Source organism: Lithobates pipiens, unplaced genomic scaffold, assembly GCF_037356315.1.
Source record: "Lithobates pipiens isolate NorthernLeopardFrog02 unplaced genomic scaffold, aLitPip1_a1.2 Scaffold_16, whole genome shotgun sequence".
NCBI lineage: Eukaryota > Metazoa > Chordata > Amphibia > Anura > Ranidae > Lithobates > Lithobates pipiens.
In genome coordinates, this window is record NW_027507748.1 from 281,489,550 (window position 1) to 281,509,527 (window position 19,978).

General features: G+C 47.2%; 1 protein-coding gene across 1 annotated transcript in view; it reads left to right on the top strand.

Moving 5' to 3' along the window:
• The window catches only part of HSD11B1 (hydroxysteroid 11-beta dehydrogenase 1), a 95,340-nt gene that overhangs the window by 38,756 nt on the left and 36,606 nt on the right, over positions 1–19,978 (top strand). Inside the window, exon 2 of the mRNA XM_077481511.1 lies at positions 15,605–15,735. Within this exon, the coding sequence (XP_077337637.1) occupies positions 15,605–15,735 (131 nt within the window). The remainder of the gene's footprint in view (positions 1–15,604; positions 15,736–19,978) is intronic.

Here is a 19,978-nt window from a genome sequence, read left to right on the forward strand (position 1 = left end):
ACATCAGGGCACGGGGCACATTATGGCACATCAGGGCACATTATTGGGTACGGGGAACATCAGGGCACTGGGCACATCAGGGCATGGGGCACATCAGGGCATGGGGCACATCGGGGCACATTATGGCACATTATAGGGCACATCAGGGCACATTATGTGGCACATTGGGGCACATAGCACATCAGGGCACATTATGGGGCACATAGCACATCAGGGCATGGGGCACATCAGGGCATGGGGCACATCAGGCCACATGGCACATCAGGGTATGGGGGAAACGTTGGCACATTATGGCACATTATGGGGCACATAGCACATAAGGGTGCGGGGCACATCAGGCCACATGGCACATCAGGGCACAGGGCACATAAGGGCACGGGGCACATCGGGGCACATCAGGCCACATGACACATCAGGGCATGGGGAAACTTTGGCACGTGGGGGCACATTATGGGTCACATAGCACATCAGGGCACATTATGGCACATCAGGGCACATTATGGGGCACATAGCACATCATTGCACATTATGGTGCACATAGCACATCAGGGCACATAGCACATAAGGGCACGGGGCACATCAGGCCACATGGCACATCAGGGCACATGGCACATCAGGGCACATGGCACATCAGGGCACATTATGGGGCACAGTGGGGCACATAGGACATCAGGGCAGGGGGCACATTACGGCATGGGGCACATGAGGGCACATAATGGGGCACATAGGACATCAGGGCAGGGGGCACATTACGGCATGGGGCACATCAGGGCACATAATGGGGCACAGTGGGGCACATAGGACATCAGGGCAGGGGGCACATTACGGCATGGTGCACATCAGGGTACATAATGGGGCACAGTGGGGCACATAGGACATCAGGGCAGGGGGCACATTACGGCATGGGCCACATCAGGGCACATAATGGGGCACAGTGGGGCACATAGGACATCAGGGCAGGGGGCACATTACGGCATGGGGCACATCAGGGCACATAATGGGGCACAGTGGGGCACATAGGACATCAGGGCAGGGGGCGCATTACGGCATGGGGCACATCAGGGCACATAATGGGGCACAGTGGGGCACATAGAACATCAGGGGGCACATTTGGGCATGGGAAACATTGTCATCTTACTAGCCAGTATGCAGAGTAGTGCAGGAAGCGTTTGGCTGTAGTAAGTTCTCCCTCACTTCACACAGCACTGTTCACTCCCCGCGGCCCCTCCTCTCTTCTCGTCTATGGTTTATCCCCATTGGCTTGTGACATCATCTGGGATAGACCATAGACGAGAAGAGAGGAGGGGCCGCCAGGGAGCGAACAGTGCTGTGTGAAGTGAGGGAGAACTTACTACAGCCAAACGCTTCCTGCGCTACTCTGCATACATCTAATTCGGGCGGCTCGAGTCCCGCAAAGGGAACGGAGTTCCCGCTGTGAAAATAGTGCAGGAACGTCGTTCCCACGCGTTCCCGCAGGACTCGAGCCCTGGTGGTAGTTATTAGGGATGAGCTAAACACTCCCCTGGTTCACACCAGAACATGCGAACAGACAAAAAATTTGTGTGAACATGCAAAAGTCTATGGGCACAAACGTGAAAGATCAAAAGTGTTAATTTTAAAGGCTCATATGCAAGTTATTGCCATAAAGGTATGGGGACTCAGGAACCGCCCTATGGGAACTGTATCAATGCAAAAAAAAGTTTTTAAAACTGCCGTTTTTTAAGGAGCAGTGATTTTAATAAGTGAAACAATAAAAATGAAATATTCCTTTAAATATCGGGCGGGGTAGGGGGGTCCGCTTAGTCTGCCTGTAAAGTAGTGCATCTTTCCCATGTTTATAACAGTACAGCAGCAAAATGACATTTCTAAAGGAAAAAATGTCATTACACTTAAGGACCGAGCCACTTTCTGAGATTTGTTGTTTACAAGTTAAAAGCTGTTTTTTTTGCTAGAAAATTACTTAAAACCCCCAAACATTATACATTTTTTTCTAACACCCTAGAGAATAAAATGGTGGTCCTTGCAATACTTTCTTTCACACCGTATTTGCACAGCGTTCTTACAAGCGCACTTTTTTTTGCAAAGACAACATTAACCACTTCAATACAGGGCACTTAAACACCTTCCTGCCCAGACCAATTTTAAGCTTTCAGCGCTGTCGCACTTTGAATGACAATTGCGCGGTCATGCTACACTGTACCCAAATGAAATTTTTATCATTTTTTTCCCACAAATAGAGCTTTCTTTTGGTGGTATTTGATCACCTCTACGGTTTTTATTTTTTGCGCTACAAATAAAAAAATACCGAAAATTTTGAAAAAAAAATGTTTTTTTTTTGTTTCAGTTTCAAAACTTTGTAAATAAGTAAGTTTTCTCCTTCACTGATGGGCACTGATGGGGCTACACTGATGGGCACTGATAAGGCGGCACTGATGGGTACCAATGATGTGGCACCAATGAAGTGGCACTGATGAGGTGGCATTGATGGACACTGATATGTGGCACTGATAGGCGGCACTGATAGGCGGCACTGATGGGCGACACGGATGGGTGACACGGATGGGCACTGATAGCTGGCACTGATTGGCACTGATAGCTGGCACGGATTGGCATGGATAGGCGGCACAGATGGGCATGGATAGGCGGCACAGATGGGCATGGGTGGGCACTGATAGGCGGCATAGGTGGGCACTGATAGGCGGCACAGGTGGGCACTGATAGGCGGCACAGGTGGGCACCGATAGGTGGCACAGGTGGGCACTGATAGGCGGCACAGGTGGGCACTCATAGGCGGCATTGGTGTTATACTGTACTAATGGATGCCAATCAGTGCCAAACAATAATGCATGCCAATCAGTGATGCCCATTGTGGGAACTGACTGGCATCCATTATGGGCACTGATTGGCATCCATTGTGCTGACTGGCATCTCTGGTGGTCTAGGGAGGATTACCTTTTCCCTGGTGGTCTGGTGGCATCCCTGGTGGTCCAGTGTGGGCATCCTCGGGGGGGCTGTGCTGATAATCGATCAGCACAGACCCCCCTGTCAGAGGAGCAGCCAATCGGCTCTCCTCTACTCGCGTCTGACAGACGCGAGTGAGGAAAAGCCGATCACCGGCTCTTCCCATTTACACTGTGATCAGCCGTGATTGGACACGGCTGATCACGTGGTAAAGAGTCTCCGTCGGAGACTCTTTACCGAGATCGTAGTTGCCGTGTGTCAGACTGACACCCCGCAACAACGATCGCCGCGATGCGTGCCCCCGGGGGCGCGCAGCGGCTCATAATCCTGATCACGTCATATGACGTCCGATCAGGATTATGAAACCACTTTGCCACCGTCAATTGCCTATAGGGCGGGCGGCAAGTGGTTAAAGTGTCATGGTTATGCAATAGAGTTTGTCTGTCAGCTTACCTCTCACCATGTGTTCATCTCTAGCCAGTTCCCGACCGTTGCGCGCCGATGTATGTCGGCAGAATGGCACGGGCAGGCATATTGGCGTACAGGTGCGTCCATTTTTATATGCTGCCCTGCCATCGCGTGCGCCGATGTTGTCATTTAAAAAAAAATGGCCCTTTAAGAACTATGGGCGGAAGTGATGTTTTGACGTTGCTTCTGCCCTGCAATGATAAGGAGACGGGTGGGGGCCATCTTCCCTTCACTGATCTCCATGTCACACAAGGGACAATATCCAATCGCCTAGTAAGCGGCGGAGGGCACTAGAGCGTGGTGGGGTGGCCCTCTCCCACCGCAGATAAAAGTGAACTTGCGGTGAATCCGCCGCAGAGACCACTTTCATCTTAAAGTGGACTGCCCACTGAAGAAGAGGATACTGGGGTTATGGCAGCTAGCTGCTGCTATAACAACAATATTCCTCTTCAGAGTATCAACGTATGACAACAGTGGGTGGTCCGGAAGTGGTTAAAATTGCTTGGGGCTGTAATGTATTGCCTGTTCCCAGAAATATAGATTAAAAAACTTTGTGGGTCATCGTTCCCCCCCAGTCCATACCAGGCCATACCAGGCCTTTCGGGTCTGGTATGGATATTACTTTTGGGTCTGGTATGGATATTATGGGAACTCCATGCCAAAAAAAAATAAATGGTGTGGGTGTCCCCCCCCAAATCCATACCAGACCCTTGGGGCATGTAACCTGGCAGGTCGCAGGAAAACGGGGAGTATGAGAGAGCACCCCCCCCCCCGAACCATGCCAGGGCACATGCCTTCAACATGGGTTGGGGTTGATGGGGTGAAGAGCCTCTTCCCGAAAATCCTGGCCATTGATTTTCGGGGTCTGCAGGTGGGGGGGCTTTAACAAGGTGGCCCATAGAAACCCGGCCCCCCTCATGTGAATAGGTATCTGGTACATTGTACCCCTACCCATTCACCAAAAAAAGTAGTGTAGTTTGACAAAAGACAATTGCCAATTTTTGACAATTCTTTCATTAAAAATGTCTTCTTCTTCTCCAGGTCTTCCTCCTGTCTTCTCCTTCTTCCTTTGGTCTTCTCCATCTTCCTCTGGCTTCTTCTTCCCCCGCTTTGTCCTCCAGTCTTCTTTCTCCAAATGACCACTAAAGGCTAAGGCATCTTTCCTGTGATAATATGCTATGACCTGATAATATATTACTAAGTTGGAGTGAAGCCAGCCATAGATGGATCGAATCTCAGGTAGTTCAGCAGGGACCGGCCGATTCAATCCATCTATAGGCAGCTTGGTTTTACCAAAGTTGAACCACGTCAATCTAATTCAGTACAACCAGCCTGTCAGATTTTTTTCCATGCAATCACCAATAGTGATCATTGTGTTCAACCAGCAGGAAAGGGTACACACTGGTAGATTACAACAGCACTGCAGGAGGGATTCCCCCATCAACTCTGACTGCGTTTATGGGGAAATGGATCAATTTTCTTCTCCTTCCACAGGTAGTGGTAATCTATGGGCTGTCTTAGAGGTGGAATTAGGAGTTAGGGGCCACACACATGGGAAGAATATTGGGTGGCATTGGCCAGTTCAATAGAACCCGGCCGACATTTGGCTCATGTGTACTGCAGCTGGTCTAACATAAGCCGTCCAAACATCCAGCTTCTGTTGAAGGAGGGTGACTGACAAATGTCTGTCAATTGGCATCTGATCAATGCTCTGAGCCATTGGCTGAGTGTTGTTCTGGCAGGGAGCAGCCCCCCTGTCAGAACACAGTAGCTCGGCAGGGAGATCGCTGTACTAACATTGGATAGTAAGAACAGTGGCTGCTTTCGAAGCTCTTCGGGTTTTTTTCCGTTCAGCCTGCTGGGTTGAAAGAAAAAAATCTGGTAGTGTGTACCAGGCTTTAAGTTGTAGATATTAGGTTCAGGTTAAATGGAACTATCAAAATATGACAATTATAAACAGTTTTAAATTTGTTTTACGAGACGGTCATTCTGATATGAGAGGAGGAGACGTTGAGGTTTCCAGCTTTCACCCACTGCATGCTTGTTCAAAGCAAATGGCTCATTAGGTAGTGAAGTCAGGATCAGGATAAATGGCCTGGAATCTGCACTAGACACCAGTAACTGCTTTCATACTTCTACCCACACAGATTAGAATTAGGGTTAGGGGTTAGGTTGCAGTTGGTCAATAAAAGTTTAGTTCAGATGTGTGTCAACATAATTTTAAAAGACAAAGAAATGGTATTGAAGTAGAAAGGAAAAGAATACCATACCTTTACCTGTGGCATTAATCACACAGTAGGAAGGCCTTTGACCCACTTGTGTTGACCATGACATAAAAGTTCACAATGTTAAAATTCAATCTGTTGGTTACTGATTAACATGGATTACTACTGTGTAAACCATCCTATCTGCTTCTGAAATATTTCATATCAAAATCAACATTATTTAACAAATCTATTAAATTCATTCTATTGAAATCTGGCAAACATAATTTGAAAACTCAAATTGTATGCACCTTTTCAATAAAAGCTACTCAGTATTGAATAAAATGTACCAATACTAACTTCTAAGATCTGAAACTGGTTCTGTGACCCCATAGAAGCACCTTCAGTTGTCTGTATCTATAGTTACATAGTTAGATTGAAAAAAGACACAAGTCCATCCAGTTCAACCAGTGGCAGCTTGTGCTCAAAATCTTTGGGGGGGTGCAAGCAAACAAAAAATTCTGAAAAAAAACAACCCATCAATTGCAGCCTCACTGTACCCATTAAACGCAGTCACTGTGCTCATCAATTGCAGCCACTGTGTCCATCAAAAATGCCGCCACTGTGCACATCAATTGCCATCACTGTGCCCACCAATTGCCACCACTGTGACCATCAAACGCAGCCACTGTGCCATCAAATGCTGCCACTGTGCCATCAAATGCTCCCACTGTGCCATCGAATGCTGCCACTTTGACCCCCCGCCCACTCAACACGTGCCCGGCACTTATCCTGTATCGGTGGGGCAGAGGGTGACATCGGCGAGCGGTGTCTTCCATGCTCCTCCATGTCTTCTCCTGTCTTCTCCTCCCGTCCTCTCCTATAGGCATCCTATCACAGCGTCTGTTGTTTCAGCCAATCAGGTGATGGGTAACAGACCTGAGCCCCTGATTGGCGGAGAGGCGATTCAGTGTTAGGAAAGCCAATAATAATTCACTGTTCTAACACACCTTTTTCAACAACTATTAGAGCCTATGGCTCTAATCAAGTGCTTCAAAAATACTCCCTGCCGCTGTAATCCAGGTGCCCTGTGCTCAAAAAGGGGACAGGCACCTGAATCGGGAGTGGCAGCGGCGGCGGCGGCAATGCATGAATCTATCCATTGGTCATAGAGGGGGTGGCTGGAGAGAGGGGGTGGCGCCCGTGTGCCCTTATGGATGCATCGTCACTGAGTTCAACCAATAAAAAGGGGGAAAAAATCATATAATCCCATATAGACAATCCTATACCCACAGTTGATCCAGTGAAAGGCAAAAACCCCAGCAAATCATGACCCAATTTGCTCCAGAAGGGGAAAAATGTCCTTCCTGATCCCCGAGAGGCAATCAGATTTTCCCTGGATCAACTTCAGCTATAAATGTTAGTACCCAGTTACATTATGTACATTTATCTACATTTAGGAAATAATCCAAGCCTTTTTTAAAGCATAATCTACTGAGCTGTGCCGTATCGTCTTTGCAGCTGGCCCGCATGAGAGAGCAATGCAGGGAGGAGGGTGAGAGAGCCTGATGGATCACAGAGGCGGGCAGGCGGGTGAGAGAGCCCGGTGGATCACAGGGGCAGACGAATGAGAGAAGCTGGCAAGCAGGTATGACATCATCTCTCTGCGCCCGCCCCGCATCTCAGCTCTTATGCCCTCACAGCACTGGCGTTGGAGGTGTGGCTGGGAGCAGAAAGATGACATCATCTCCCACCGCCCACCCCGCATCACTGCTCTCCTGCCATCACTTAAGAATGACCACTGTACAGAGACCTGTAGAGGAACCAATCCCTCCATGAACCTGGTGAATGCCCGCTTCTCCTCCTCTCCCTCCCGCAGATATTCAGTGGGTGCAGAAAGGAAATGGAGGGCATTAGCAACTCTACTTTCTGCTTCTGCCACCTCCCTATCCCTGTCCTGCTGCCCCGGGCCCGTGTATGCTTCCCTGGCTCCCCCACAGCGCTGCTGGGTCTCTCCCCGGTGGGGGGGGGGGGGGTCAGGATGGAGAGCTTGTCTTAACAGAACAGTTCTGAACAGAATCGGTGATTGGTACCGTGTAAACTGTGTCAACTATGCTTCAGCTTGTGAATAAACAGGAAGCTTTGTACAGAGCTATTCCTGTTCATTCATTCTGTGCAGCTGAGGCATGCAAAGTAAGGGCCTGATGAATCTGTCCTCAGTTCCTTTTTCTGTCCAAAAGTGAGTCATTGGGGGTCTTTTTAGACCCCTGATATTTCACCAAAGCCCCCCAATGGAGGTTCTAAAAAAATATGTAAAACAATAAAATAAAATAAAATGGTTAAAAAATTATAAAAAATAAAACAACAAAAATAAAAAAAACTACTGACACCAGTGGCACAAAGGTCATACTTGCAACTTGGCTCTGGTGTTCTACCACCATGGGGGGACCCTAAGACGGCGGGAAGGTGGCCCGCTGTGGGACTGTAATAAAACGTCCCACAATGGGAGTAAAGGGCCCCTGGATCCGTGGGAAGGGCCCTGGTTGGGGGCCAGGGGAGCCTTTTATATAGTTTCTTGCACCAAGGCCCTGAAGGTTTGCCTCCTATTTATATTGATGCTTGGCACCAGAAGAGCCACACAATACAAATTCAGAGTACTGAAAACCAACATATCAACTGACACTACTCACTTGCTTAGCCTGGGTCAGGAAAAGTTTGTCCCAGAAACCAAACTGTCAAAGTGCTTAAGAGTGGAAAACATTTTGTGGTAGACATAAATAGTATACAAAAGTGTATTAAGCATAACATCTAATGCTCTGTTCACCTCTACGCAGGTATGACAGAGTGCGCATATGTATTTGTATGTTTCCATGCCTTCACATGTGTTTAGTTTAAGACAGTCCATTGATTTCAATGGGCTGCCCTACACACGAGAAATGCACTAAAGAAGCCCCTGACCCTTTTTTTTAAAACTGTGCCATACCAAAATACATGGAACTTTGTTAGCAAGATGATCAGAGGTGCCATTAACAATTAATGGCACCCAGGGGCGGACTGACCATTCGGCCACTCAGGCACTGCCCGAGGGCCCCGGGCCACTAGGGGGCCCCATCAGGGTTGCCAGCCTCAGTAAAACCAGGGACAGTATGTAAAAATCAGTTTGTTTTTTTACATCTGTCTCTGAAATGTCCCTTACCGAAATCCTTTTGGTCTAAAAATCCAGAGATTATAGCTCCCCCATCTCTCCAGTACCTTCTCAGCCAATAGAAACATGTCTGTGTATACTGTGTGTACATGTATGTGTATACTGTGTGATTGTATACTGTGTGTATACTGTGTGGTCCCATAATCTCTGATTGCCTGGGGGCCCCATAATCTCCTATTGCCCGGGGGCCCCATGAGTTGTCAGTCCGCACCTGATGGCACCACTGTGCATCTGCTAAAGAGCTGCGCTTTTTGTGCAATGTGTGGGAAAGCACACAATTTTTCACGCATTTCTGCAACGTGAACGTGTGAACATAGCCTAAACCAGAAATTCAATATCATGAAAGTCATGACAAAATAAAATGACAAATGTATCATACATGTAAGAAGTAAATATAACCACCAGATGGCAATAAAGCCATGCCTGTATGGAATGTATTTCCCTACCACACAAATATAGATCAATACATTATATTTGCTGATGCAAGTTAATTGCAATGATTCTTTGTAAATAATCTACAGAAAATCTAAACATGACTAGCAAATGTGAACACTATTAAAAAAAAAAAAAAAAAAAACAGAAATTGAATAAACACTTGTTTAGTTCTGTTACCTTAATGGCAGCAGTTTAGAAAAAGTCTGTCTGGAAGTGTACCAGTATGCATACCTCCGTACTTTCTGAGACGGCAAAGAGGTACACTCTTCAGCACAAAGTTTGTAGCCAAAGGACACTGCCATGCCTGCCATGGGGACAGTTATGTTGCCCACGAAGAATGAATAAGCAAAAAAACAATTAGTTAAATGCAAAAGCAATTTTTACCACTGTATTTTTTTAAACAACGTGATAATAAAAAGGTTTGTGTGAAAAGTTCAATGTAGTATACCACTTTTGGTAGCACATTATTACATTAGCATAAGTATAGCAATTACTATGGAGGCTACACATCTGTCCAAAATGAGGGCCGACTGAGAAGGAAAGAGGAACAAAGAGATTTGGTTCCAAAAGGGTAACAGTTGGGAGGTATAAGTATGTATATGGTGCAAATGGTTTTTATTTCATGATTTAGTGGTATTCTGGTTTTATTGGGACAGATGGTTCTTTCTACATGCAGGGCCAGACTGGGAATAAAATCCAGCCCTGGAAAAAATTTCATACCAGCCTCACAGCATTATAATACCAGCGCAACAGCATAACATCATTATTTTATGTTCATAAAAGGGAAAACCACACATTTGAAAGCACATTTGAAGAGTGTATTATATATAGATAAGACAGATATGAAATCACATAGGGATCTATATGTATGTATGTATATATATATATATATATATATAAGCAAATTCCAGTTAAAAGTGGTCAATCATCAAGGGTGACCCCAGGAACTCAGAACATGGGGGGGGGGGGAAAGACCACCTTCTGCAGAAAGAATACACTAAGGTAAGGGGGGGTGGGTTACTGATATAAGGGGGAAACCCTTTATATCAGTGCCATTATCTTATTCACTCCCCCCTTACATCAGTGACCCCCCTTCAGACAGGCCTGGTGGTGCTGTCACTGACGACCTCTCAGGTGCACCATGCAGGGCTGTCAGTCAGCTCCAGCTTGGTTGGCTCAGGTTTTATCCTATAGTCTCCTCTTCACAGTCCACACAAGTCTGACTTCTCCCATGACCCCCATCCTGACTCCTCTCCAGACTCCCTGAGAGACTACAGACATTATACAGGAGATGGTCAGAGACTGCAGACATAATACCGGAGATGGTCAGAGACTGCAGACATGATACAAGAGCTCAATGCAGCCTCACCAGTGCCCATCAATGCTCCCTCACTGTTCTCATCAAATGCAGCCTCACTGTGCCCATCAATGCAGCCTCACTGTGCTTTTCAAATGCAGTCTCACTGTGCCCATGAAGGCGGCCTCACTGTACACATCATTGCAGCCTCACTGTGCCCACCATTGCAGCCTCACTGTGCCCATAAAATGCAGCCTCACTGTGCCCATCAATGCAACCTCACTGTGCTCATCAAATGCAGTCTCACTGTGCCCATGAATGCGGCCTTACTGTGCCCATCATTGCAGCCTCACTGTGCCCATCAAATGCAGCCTCACTGTGCCCATCAAATGCAGCCTCGCTGTTCCCATCAAATGCAGCCTCACTGTGCCCAAATGCAGCCTCACTGTGCCCACCATTGCAGCCTCACTGTGCCCATAATTGCAGCCTCACTGTGCCCATAATTGCAGCCTCACTGTGCTGTGAATGCAGTCTCGCTGTGCCCATCATGTCAGCCTCTCCTGTGCCGCATGTCCCAGTCTGCAGTCCCTGTCTGTGGGAAGGTGTGCTGTTGATGCTCGGTACAGTACCTTGCAGCAGGATATCCATGACGGCCAGCAGCAGCCAGAGCCTGTTCACGTTTTAAATGGGGACGGTGCTCCTTCCAGAGGATCTGTTTGCTGTGAGATGGAGTGGTCCTTGGCCATCTGCACCTTCAGCCGTCCTTATTTTTCGGCCCCAGTCAGCCTGTCCCCTGGTCCTGGGGAAGTAGAGAGCACTGGGTGGGAGCTAGAGAGAAGGTGGAGCAGAGAGTACTGGTGGGGTTGGAGAGCACATGGGTGGGGGCAAAGAGCAGGGGCAAGTGGAGATCACAGGGGTGGGGAGTGCTGGGGGGGACTTGAGAGCAATGGTGGGGGCCAAAAAGAACAGGGGTGGAGAGCACGGAAGGCTGAGAGTACTGGGGGGGCTAAGAGTGTGGGGTAGCGAAGAGCACTGGGGGGAGCTTGAGAGTACTGGGGGGCCAAAAAACAGGGCTGGAGAGCACTGGGGGGTACAAAGAGCAGGGTGGAGTGGAGAGCAATTGGGGGAGCTTGAGAGCACCAGTGGGGGGGCAGAAAGAACAGGCGTGGAAAGCACGGGGGACTGGCGAGCACTATGGAGGACGGAGAGCACTGGCGGGGTTGGAGAGCATATGGGTGGGGGCAAAATGCAGGGGGAGTAGAGTGTACAGGGGTGGGGAGCGGAGAGTGCTGGGGGGGAACTTGAGAGTAATGGTGGGGGCCAAAAAGAACAGGGGTGGAGAGCATGGGAGGCTGAGAGCACTGGGGGGCTAAGAGTGTGGGGTGGTGAAGAGCACTGGGGGGAGCTTGAGACTACTGGGGGGAAGAAAAACAGGGTTGGAGAGCACTGGGGGGTACAAAGAGCAGGGAGGAGTGGAGAGAAATGGGGGGAGCTTGAGAGCACCAGTGGGGGCCAGAAAGAACAGGGGTGGAAAGCACGGGGGACTGGAGAGGGCTATGGGGGGCGGAGAGGACTGGCAAGGTTGGAGAGCACATGGGTGGGGGCAAAATGCAGGGGGGAGTGGAGAGTACAGAGGTGGGGAGCGGAGAGTGCTGGGGGGAGCTTGAGAGAGCACTGGAGGGGGAGCCAAAAAGAACAGGGTTGGAGAGCATGGGGGCAGAGAGTGCTGGGTGCAGAAAGAACAGGGGTGGGGAGCATGGGGGCTGGAGAGCACTGTGGGAGCTGGAGACCACTGTGGGGGGGTGGAGAGCACCGTGGGGGCTGGAGACCACTGTGGGGGGCTGGAGACCACTGTGGGGGGCTGGAGACCACTGTGGGGGGGAGGTGGAGACCACTGTGGGGGCTAGAGAGCACTGTGGGGGGTGGAGAGCACTGTGGGAGGGTGGAGAGCACTGTGGGGGGGGGGGGGGGGGGTTGAAAGCACTGTGGGGGGCTGGAGAGCACTGAGCGGGGGTAGAGAGCACTGTGGGAGGCTGGAGAGAAGTGTGGGGGTTGGAGAGCACTGTGGGGGTTGGCGAGCACTGTGAGGGGCTGGAGAGCACTGTGGGGGCTGGAGATCACTGTGGGGGAGGGGGCTGGACAGCACTGTGGGGGTGGGCTGGAGAACACTGCTTGCGTGATAGTAGATAGAATCAATACTCCGCCTATCACACAAGCAGGTCTAGGGGGGCGGGGCCGTGTTATAGCACGGCCGCCGAACACAGCCAGCCAGCCAGCCAACTCTATGATACACAGAAGGAGAGAGGAGCAGTGCAGCCGAAAACGGCCCCAGGGCAGGCGGCCTACCGGGAAATCTCCCGGTATCCCGGTAGGCCAGTCCGGCCCTGTCTACATGAGAGGAAATGGGCATGTTTTATCAAGGACATTGATGAAAATTATGAATCGGATGGGTCAAAATCGTTTGTTGGCATTCCGCTACATTTGTTAGGATGTGTAAAGGCACCTCTTTTTAAAGAGGGATTCCACCAAAAAAAAAAATATTAAAAGCCAGCAGCTATAAATTCTACAGCTGCTGACTTTTAATAAATGGACACTCACCTGTCCCGGGTTCCAGCGATGCCGGCAGCCGAGGCCGATCGATCGCTCGGCCCTCGGCTGCTGCCGCCACCATTCTAGGTGAGGGAATCAGGAAGTGAAGCGAATCGGCTTCACTTCCCGGTTCCCTACTGCGCATGCGCGAGTTGCGCCATGCAATAGGAAATCTCCGTGCTGTCACTGGGACCCGTGTGTGTCCCAGCAGACAGCGCAGCAGGGCAGGAAATGGCGTAGACTCCCACGGGAGTCTATGCCCGGAAGTAGGTGTAAATACCTGTCTTTGACAGGTATCTCCACCCCCCTCCCCCCTGAAAGGTGTCAATTGTGACACCGGAGGGGGGGAGGGATCCGATCAGCGGAGGTTCCACTTTAGGGTGGAATCCCACTTTAAATACTGCAGAGCAACAATTACAAGCAGCGGTGCAGTGTGCACATTATGCTGCCACCTCTTGTCTAGGAGGTGTGATTTAGCTGCATATAAATAGGGAAAATGTGTGACTTTGGCTAGGTAGGCCATATGGACCTCATAAGGAGCAGATGCCCAGTTGCTGCAGCAGCTTCTGCTGAACTATCTTATATGATACCTATTATATCCCAAACATTTTTATATTCTTGATATGGCTAAAGAATCTCTTGCCGTACCAAATTCTTCCTGTGTACCATAAATAGGGTTGATTTACTAAAACGGGAACGTACAAAATCGAGTGCAGCTGGGCATGCTAGCTAATCAGCTTCTAACTTAAGCTTGTTCAATTAAAGTATAACTATATAACTTAGGCCCCTTTCACACATGCGGATGGTATGTCCGTATTTCATCCATCCGTCTGCGGATGAAATACGGGCCATACATTCATCCCTATGGGATAGCGGGTGTCTGCGGATGAGCATCCGCAGACACCCGCTATTGTCCGCCTCCGCAATTGTCCGATTCTGCAGACGGAGGAAAATCCTATTTTTCTGTCCGTCTGCAGAGCGGATCGGATGAACACGGACACACGGTCCGTGCTCCTTCCGATCCCCATAGAGGAGAGCGGAGAGCTGACAGGGCGGTCCCCGCACAGTGTGCGGAGACCGCCCTGTCCGCAGCCGGCTCAGCGGGGACAACGGAGCGATCCCCGCTGAGCGAGCGGATCATCACGGGGCGGATCTTTACTGATCCGCCCCGTGTGAAAGAGGCCTAAAGGCAAATCTTTTTTTTTGTTTTGGATGAAATAGAGACACTGGAGAGGGATAAGAATGTTTGTCAGAGTTTATTGCCGTCTGTGCCCCCATTAGGGAGATTCACTCTCTCTATTTGTCCTATTTACCATTATCAATGAAAGTGAAAGTAAAAGAAAACCAAATTTTAGGTTATCCCTAGAAAAGTAATAGACGGGAAATCGTCCAATGGGGACACTAGTTCTGGTGACCTGGGGTTCCCCAAGGAATTCCCTTAATTTGCAGGGATTTCCTCTCACTTGCTGTTTGGCTATGGGACAGAAAGTGACAAGAAATCTCCCGAATGGAACACAGATTCTGAGAAAAAATCTAACAAGGGTTATAACCCTCTCTTGCTCTATCCCGGATAAAAAAAAGCTTTGCCTATAGTTCTACTTTAAAGTGGCTCTATGCATGAAGGTTAAAAAAAAACCTCCATCTCGATCCAGCGATGTGCACAAGAGCCTTAACTCTCTGGGGACTCTCTCTCCTCTTTGGCTGATATAGCAGTGGGGGGGGGGGGGGGGGTCATTGGCTCCAGCTGCCAGAGCCAGTGAGTCAATGATGAGAGAGGGGGCACGGGGCCAAGCCAGGGCTCTGTGTGTGAATGGATCTGCGAAGAAAAGGATGGGGGTTGCTCTGTGAAAACCACTGCACAGAGCAGGAGAGTATGACATGTTTGTTATTTAAAAAAAAAAGCCTTTAATATTACTTTAAGCTTCTGCACTCTTTAATTTTAGTAAATCGGCCCCATAGTGTTGTTGCTCCATGCTGGTTAATGAATGGTGAACGCATTTCCAAAAGACTTTGTACACTAGCCCTTATGATGGTGTCAGTTATAATCGCACTCAAGTACAATAGTGCAACTGTATACTAATAGCAGTTATTCTGATAAGGGCTAGTGTACACGGGTGTTTAAGAAATGTTTATAATTTGTGTTTACAATGCAGCAACATTTTACTAAATTTGTAGAGGCTGTTTACTTGGCAAACTGTATATTCACTGTGTGGGCTTACTTTGTAAAGTGAATTATAGTGAATAAATTGAATGTGTTGACCCAATCACGTGGGTAAATTAAAAAAAAGCATGATTTATATTTAGTATATAATTGGTTGACTGTACACATGTATTTTTGCATGAGCTTATTTACATTAAATGGCAAGCTTGTAAATGTGTTTATTAGGATGTTATCCTAAAAAGAAATGTATATGAAATATTTATTGGATCTATTATTTTACTTAGCTATGTTAAAAGGCAAGAGAGTAATCATTACTGGAGCAAGCTCTGGCATTGGAGAGCAGATGGCATATCACCTGGCTAGGATGGGATCCCACATATTAATAACTGCTCGCACTGAAGAGAAACTCAAAAAGGTATGATATTTCTGCAGCTCTACTCTTTTCGGAGCAATGAATAAAAAGTGATCTTATGATTAGATGTCAGACATAGCATACATTTTGCACAGAGTTATTGATGATGATGACTAGCATTAAATGTTAAGTCCACCCTTAAATTCATATTTTTCATTTTTGCTTGATACCAGTGGGATGAATTAATCATTGTATTCTTAATGATCAAGATGCTCTAAAGTGGTATTAAACGCATCTCTTAAGCCCTATATTAAAGATTAAAATAAGACTTACCTGTAGGTTCCTTTTTGTTGCCACAAGCCATTTTTGCATTTTTTGCACACGTTTAAAAAATTATTTTAGGGCAGAAGATTGCATAAAACCCCCAAAACACTATATATTTTCTGAAAGCAGACACCCAAGAGCAGGAATATGCAATTAGCGGACCTCCAGCTGTTGCAAAACTACAAGTCCCATCATGCCTCTGCCTCTGGGTGTCATAATTGTGGCTGACAGAGTCTTGCTATGCCTCATCGGACTTGTAGTTCTGCAACAGCTGGAGGTCTACTAACTACATATCCCTGCCCTAGAGAATAAAATAGTGGTAGTTACATCTTTTTATGTTACATGATATCTGGGAAATGTAAAATTTCAGTAAAAAACACACTAAAGTTAATTTTAGGGTACACAAACGCAAAAAAAAAAAATTACCCATTTTTTTGGGTAAAATATAAAAGATGAGGTTTCACCGAGTAAATAGATATCCAGCATGTCAAACTTTCTACTTGCATGCACCCGTGAAATGGCGACAAACTTCAGTACCCTTTATTTTCGATAGTCAACACGTTAAAAGCCCCCTATAGCTCATCAGTTTAGTGTTACAGAGGAAATCTGGTGCTAGAAATATGTCTCTCATTCCGGGGTGCTCGGCAATATGTTACATGTGTATCACAATCAACATTTCCATGCACAAGCATTTGTAAGTGTGTATATATGTGGGGGTGTGGGCGGGGGCCTCAAAAAAATATATTTTTGGGAGAGGGAGGCTTTTATATGCTAATTTACATTTTTAAAAATTCCCCAAAAATATTTTTCATAGCTTTTTTTTATCACATGGGGACTAAACTTTAAACTTAAAAGATGCATTTTAACCTCTTCCTCATATATGCAGCCTCTAGGCGGCTGGGCTTTAACACCGAGCGGATGCATATATGTGTTTGTGTGTAAACAGTTTACTGTGCTGAGAGCACACTCCCAGCACAGTAAGTGAAGTGTCATGGAAAGCTCTGGATGCATACTTGCAATCCAGATCTTTCGATCATCTGACTACTGTGACAGCCATTCACAGTGGTCACAAGATCAGAATGCCTGTCTTTGCCTCCTGGCTGGGAGGTGGTGGCAGGAAGGGGTTAAATATTTTTTAGTAAAGCTGAACTCTAGGTAGGTATTAAAGATACAAATACATTCAGCTCCGTATTAAATAATGCATCGTTTTTTTTTTTATGCAAGTAACTGAATTTAGCTTGGTACAAGCTTCTTTCAGTCCATGTACAGCAGAGCTCAGGCTGTGAAAGGGAGAAGCAGCCTAAGGAATCAATCCATTGTGCCACAGTGCTCGAGATAGAAGGCAAGAAGGAAGTGAGAAAGAGATGAGCTCATCAGTGTTCTCCTTTTACTGTCCATTCACAGGCTTGAGGAAAAACAAGTCTTGTAAGTGTTACTTAACTGTAGCAGAGAAGGAAAAAAAAACAGATCCTCTGCCTTAAAGACAGGATGTACTTTTTAGGGTTGTGCAAATTTCAGGAATGAAAAGAGATTACAAATCTTCTTGCTGTGATCTATGTATTTCATCTGTGTATTTAGCTGTTTCCAGCTTTGTGTATCATAATATACCTACATGCAGGATAGTACTTTCACAGAAAACAACATAATCTATTAAAACATATTTTAACGTATTAAAACATGGATTTTTTTTCCATTCTACCTGTTAAACAGACTGCTCCATCCATGCTACACAGCGTGGATGGACGATTTTCCCGCTGTGACTATTGTATTATGACAGCCGGACTTGCCAGCTGTCAAAATACCAAAATAGTGCCTGAATATCATTAGATCCAGGCCCTGTTCATGCAACAATATTCTAACTGGCTCTTCTGATTTTTCAATCAAGGGAAGCAACCAACAGGGTCACCCACTGAGTTACTTTTGGCTGGATCATCAGCAACTGTAGGGCTTCAAGCCTTCTTAGAACAGAAGACATTCACGTTTTGTATTCATTTTTGATTCCCATAGTCTCAAATCACCATAACCTGTATGATAATACTGTCTTGTTGGGCCCTAATTTCTGTGCTATAGAAGCAATTGTTTTTACATACATTGCATTGACGATTGTTTTTACATACATTGCATTGACGATGATCAAAAACCACTGTATGGATTCTCTCTTGGGGCGCATTGGAGTCCTGGAAAAGCAACATAAATTGTCTCTTGCTCGCGATGTGGCCATAGAACTGAGGAACTTACGTGATGCCCTGAACTCTTTCCTACTAGCTAAAGCAAAAACCAAACTCATGTACTCACGGAGGCAATTCTACGAATTTGGCGGTAAACTGGGCAGACCCCTAGCCTGGGCATTATGTGAAAATACAGCTCGTTTCTATATTCCTTCCTTAATGTCCCCGCAGGGTCAAAAACTATATAAATCTCAAGAGATAGCCAACTGCTTCCATAGCTACTACGAGAGACTTTATAATTTGGCTCACGAGGGTGCTGGGTCTGCATCGTCGACCCAAATCTCACTAATAGATGAATATCTACTCTCCTCGGATGTTCCTACGTTGTCACCGCAGGAGAGGGAAGAAATGGAGGGCCACTTCACTGAGCAGGAAGTTCTCACTGCCATCAAGGGTATGGAGTTGCGTAAAACACCGGGGCCTGATGGATTCCCACTTTTTACTACAAGACATACGCCCCACTGTTGGTACCTTGGTACTTGCAGGCTTACAATGAGCTCCTGGATGGGATTCTTAGGACCTACTCTGTCCTATCTAATTACAAAATCAATTTACATAAATCCGGAGCAGTAAATATAAATCTACTCAAGGAGACTCTAGATAACATTCAACAGAACTTTCCCTTTTGCCTGGGCTCGCCACAAAATTAAATACTTGGGAATTTTCCTCGCCCCCTCACCATCAACAATCTTTCAAGAGAATTATGCCTCCTGGCTAACCTTGATACGTCTAAGCCTCCAACGCTGGCACAAGGATGCGTGCTCCTGCTTTGGTAGGAACAGCATCTTAAGGATGGTGGTCCTGCCAAAATTTTTATATCTCCTCCAAACTCTGCCAATAACAGTACCAACCCACTTCCTTCGCTCGGTACAGGGGGAATTCTTGAACTTCCTCTGGGGCTATAAAGTAAAAAGAGTGTCACATCGGATCCTGGCCTTACCAAAAGACCAAGGCGGTATGGGGCTCCCAGACCCAATTAAATATCACCAAGCAGTCCATTTAACCAGAGCATTGGACTGGGTCAAACATGCCTCAGAGAAGGAGTGGGTGGGAGTGGAACAGGCAATGTCACCCTTCCCACTTTCAACCCTGTTGTGTCAGACATGCCCCCCCCCCGGCAGCCCTGAAAACCCACCCATTGATCGGGACCATGCTGTCGGTGGTAGCTAAAATGGGATGTGTAACGTTGGCACCCCACAATCCCTCACCGCTATCTCTGGTCATAGGCGCCCAAGAGTTCCCTGCTAGTATGTCAGGGAGGAGATTTAAAGAGTTTATAGAGTCCAATAGATTTAGGCTCCAAAACTTCCACCACGAGGGTCAGTGGTTCACTGTTGAGGAAATTCAAGCTATGCTAGTACCCCCACTAGATAGATGGCGAGCTATACAGATCAGACATTTCCTCACCTCCTCACACTTTGAACCCCTGCCAGCAGTCACTCCACGTCTGCTTTTGAAAGGCTCTACCTGGACCCTGCTCCCCTCTGTCACTTATTGTCCGTAATGTACAGACTATTGGTTGTACCACAGGGCAGCTCTTTTCTGCCTTACCTACGGAAATGGGAAACTGACCTGAGTCAAGCCTTTTCAAAAGACCAGAGAGAGCGCATCCTGTACTTCACACACCGCTCCTCGATTGCATGTAGATTTCAGGAGGTTGGTTACAAGATCTTGACGAGATGGTATAGGGTCCCCACGCTCCTTCACAAATTTGCCCATCAGTTCTCTCCACCTGTTGGCATGGCCAGCAATCT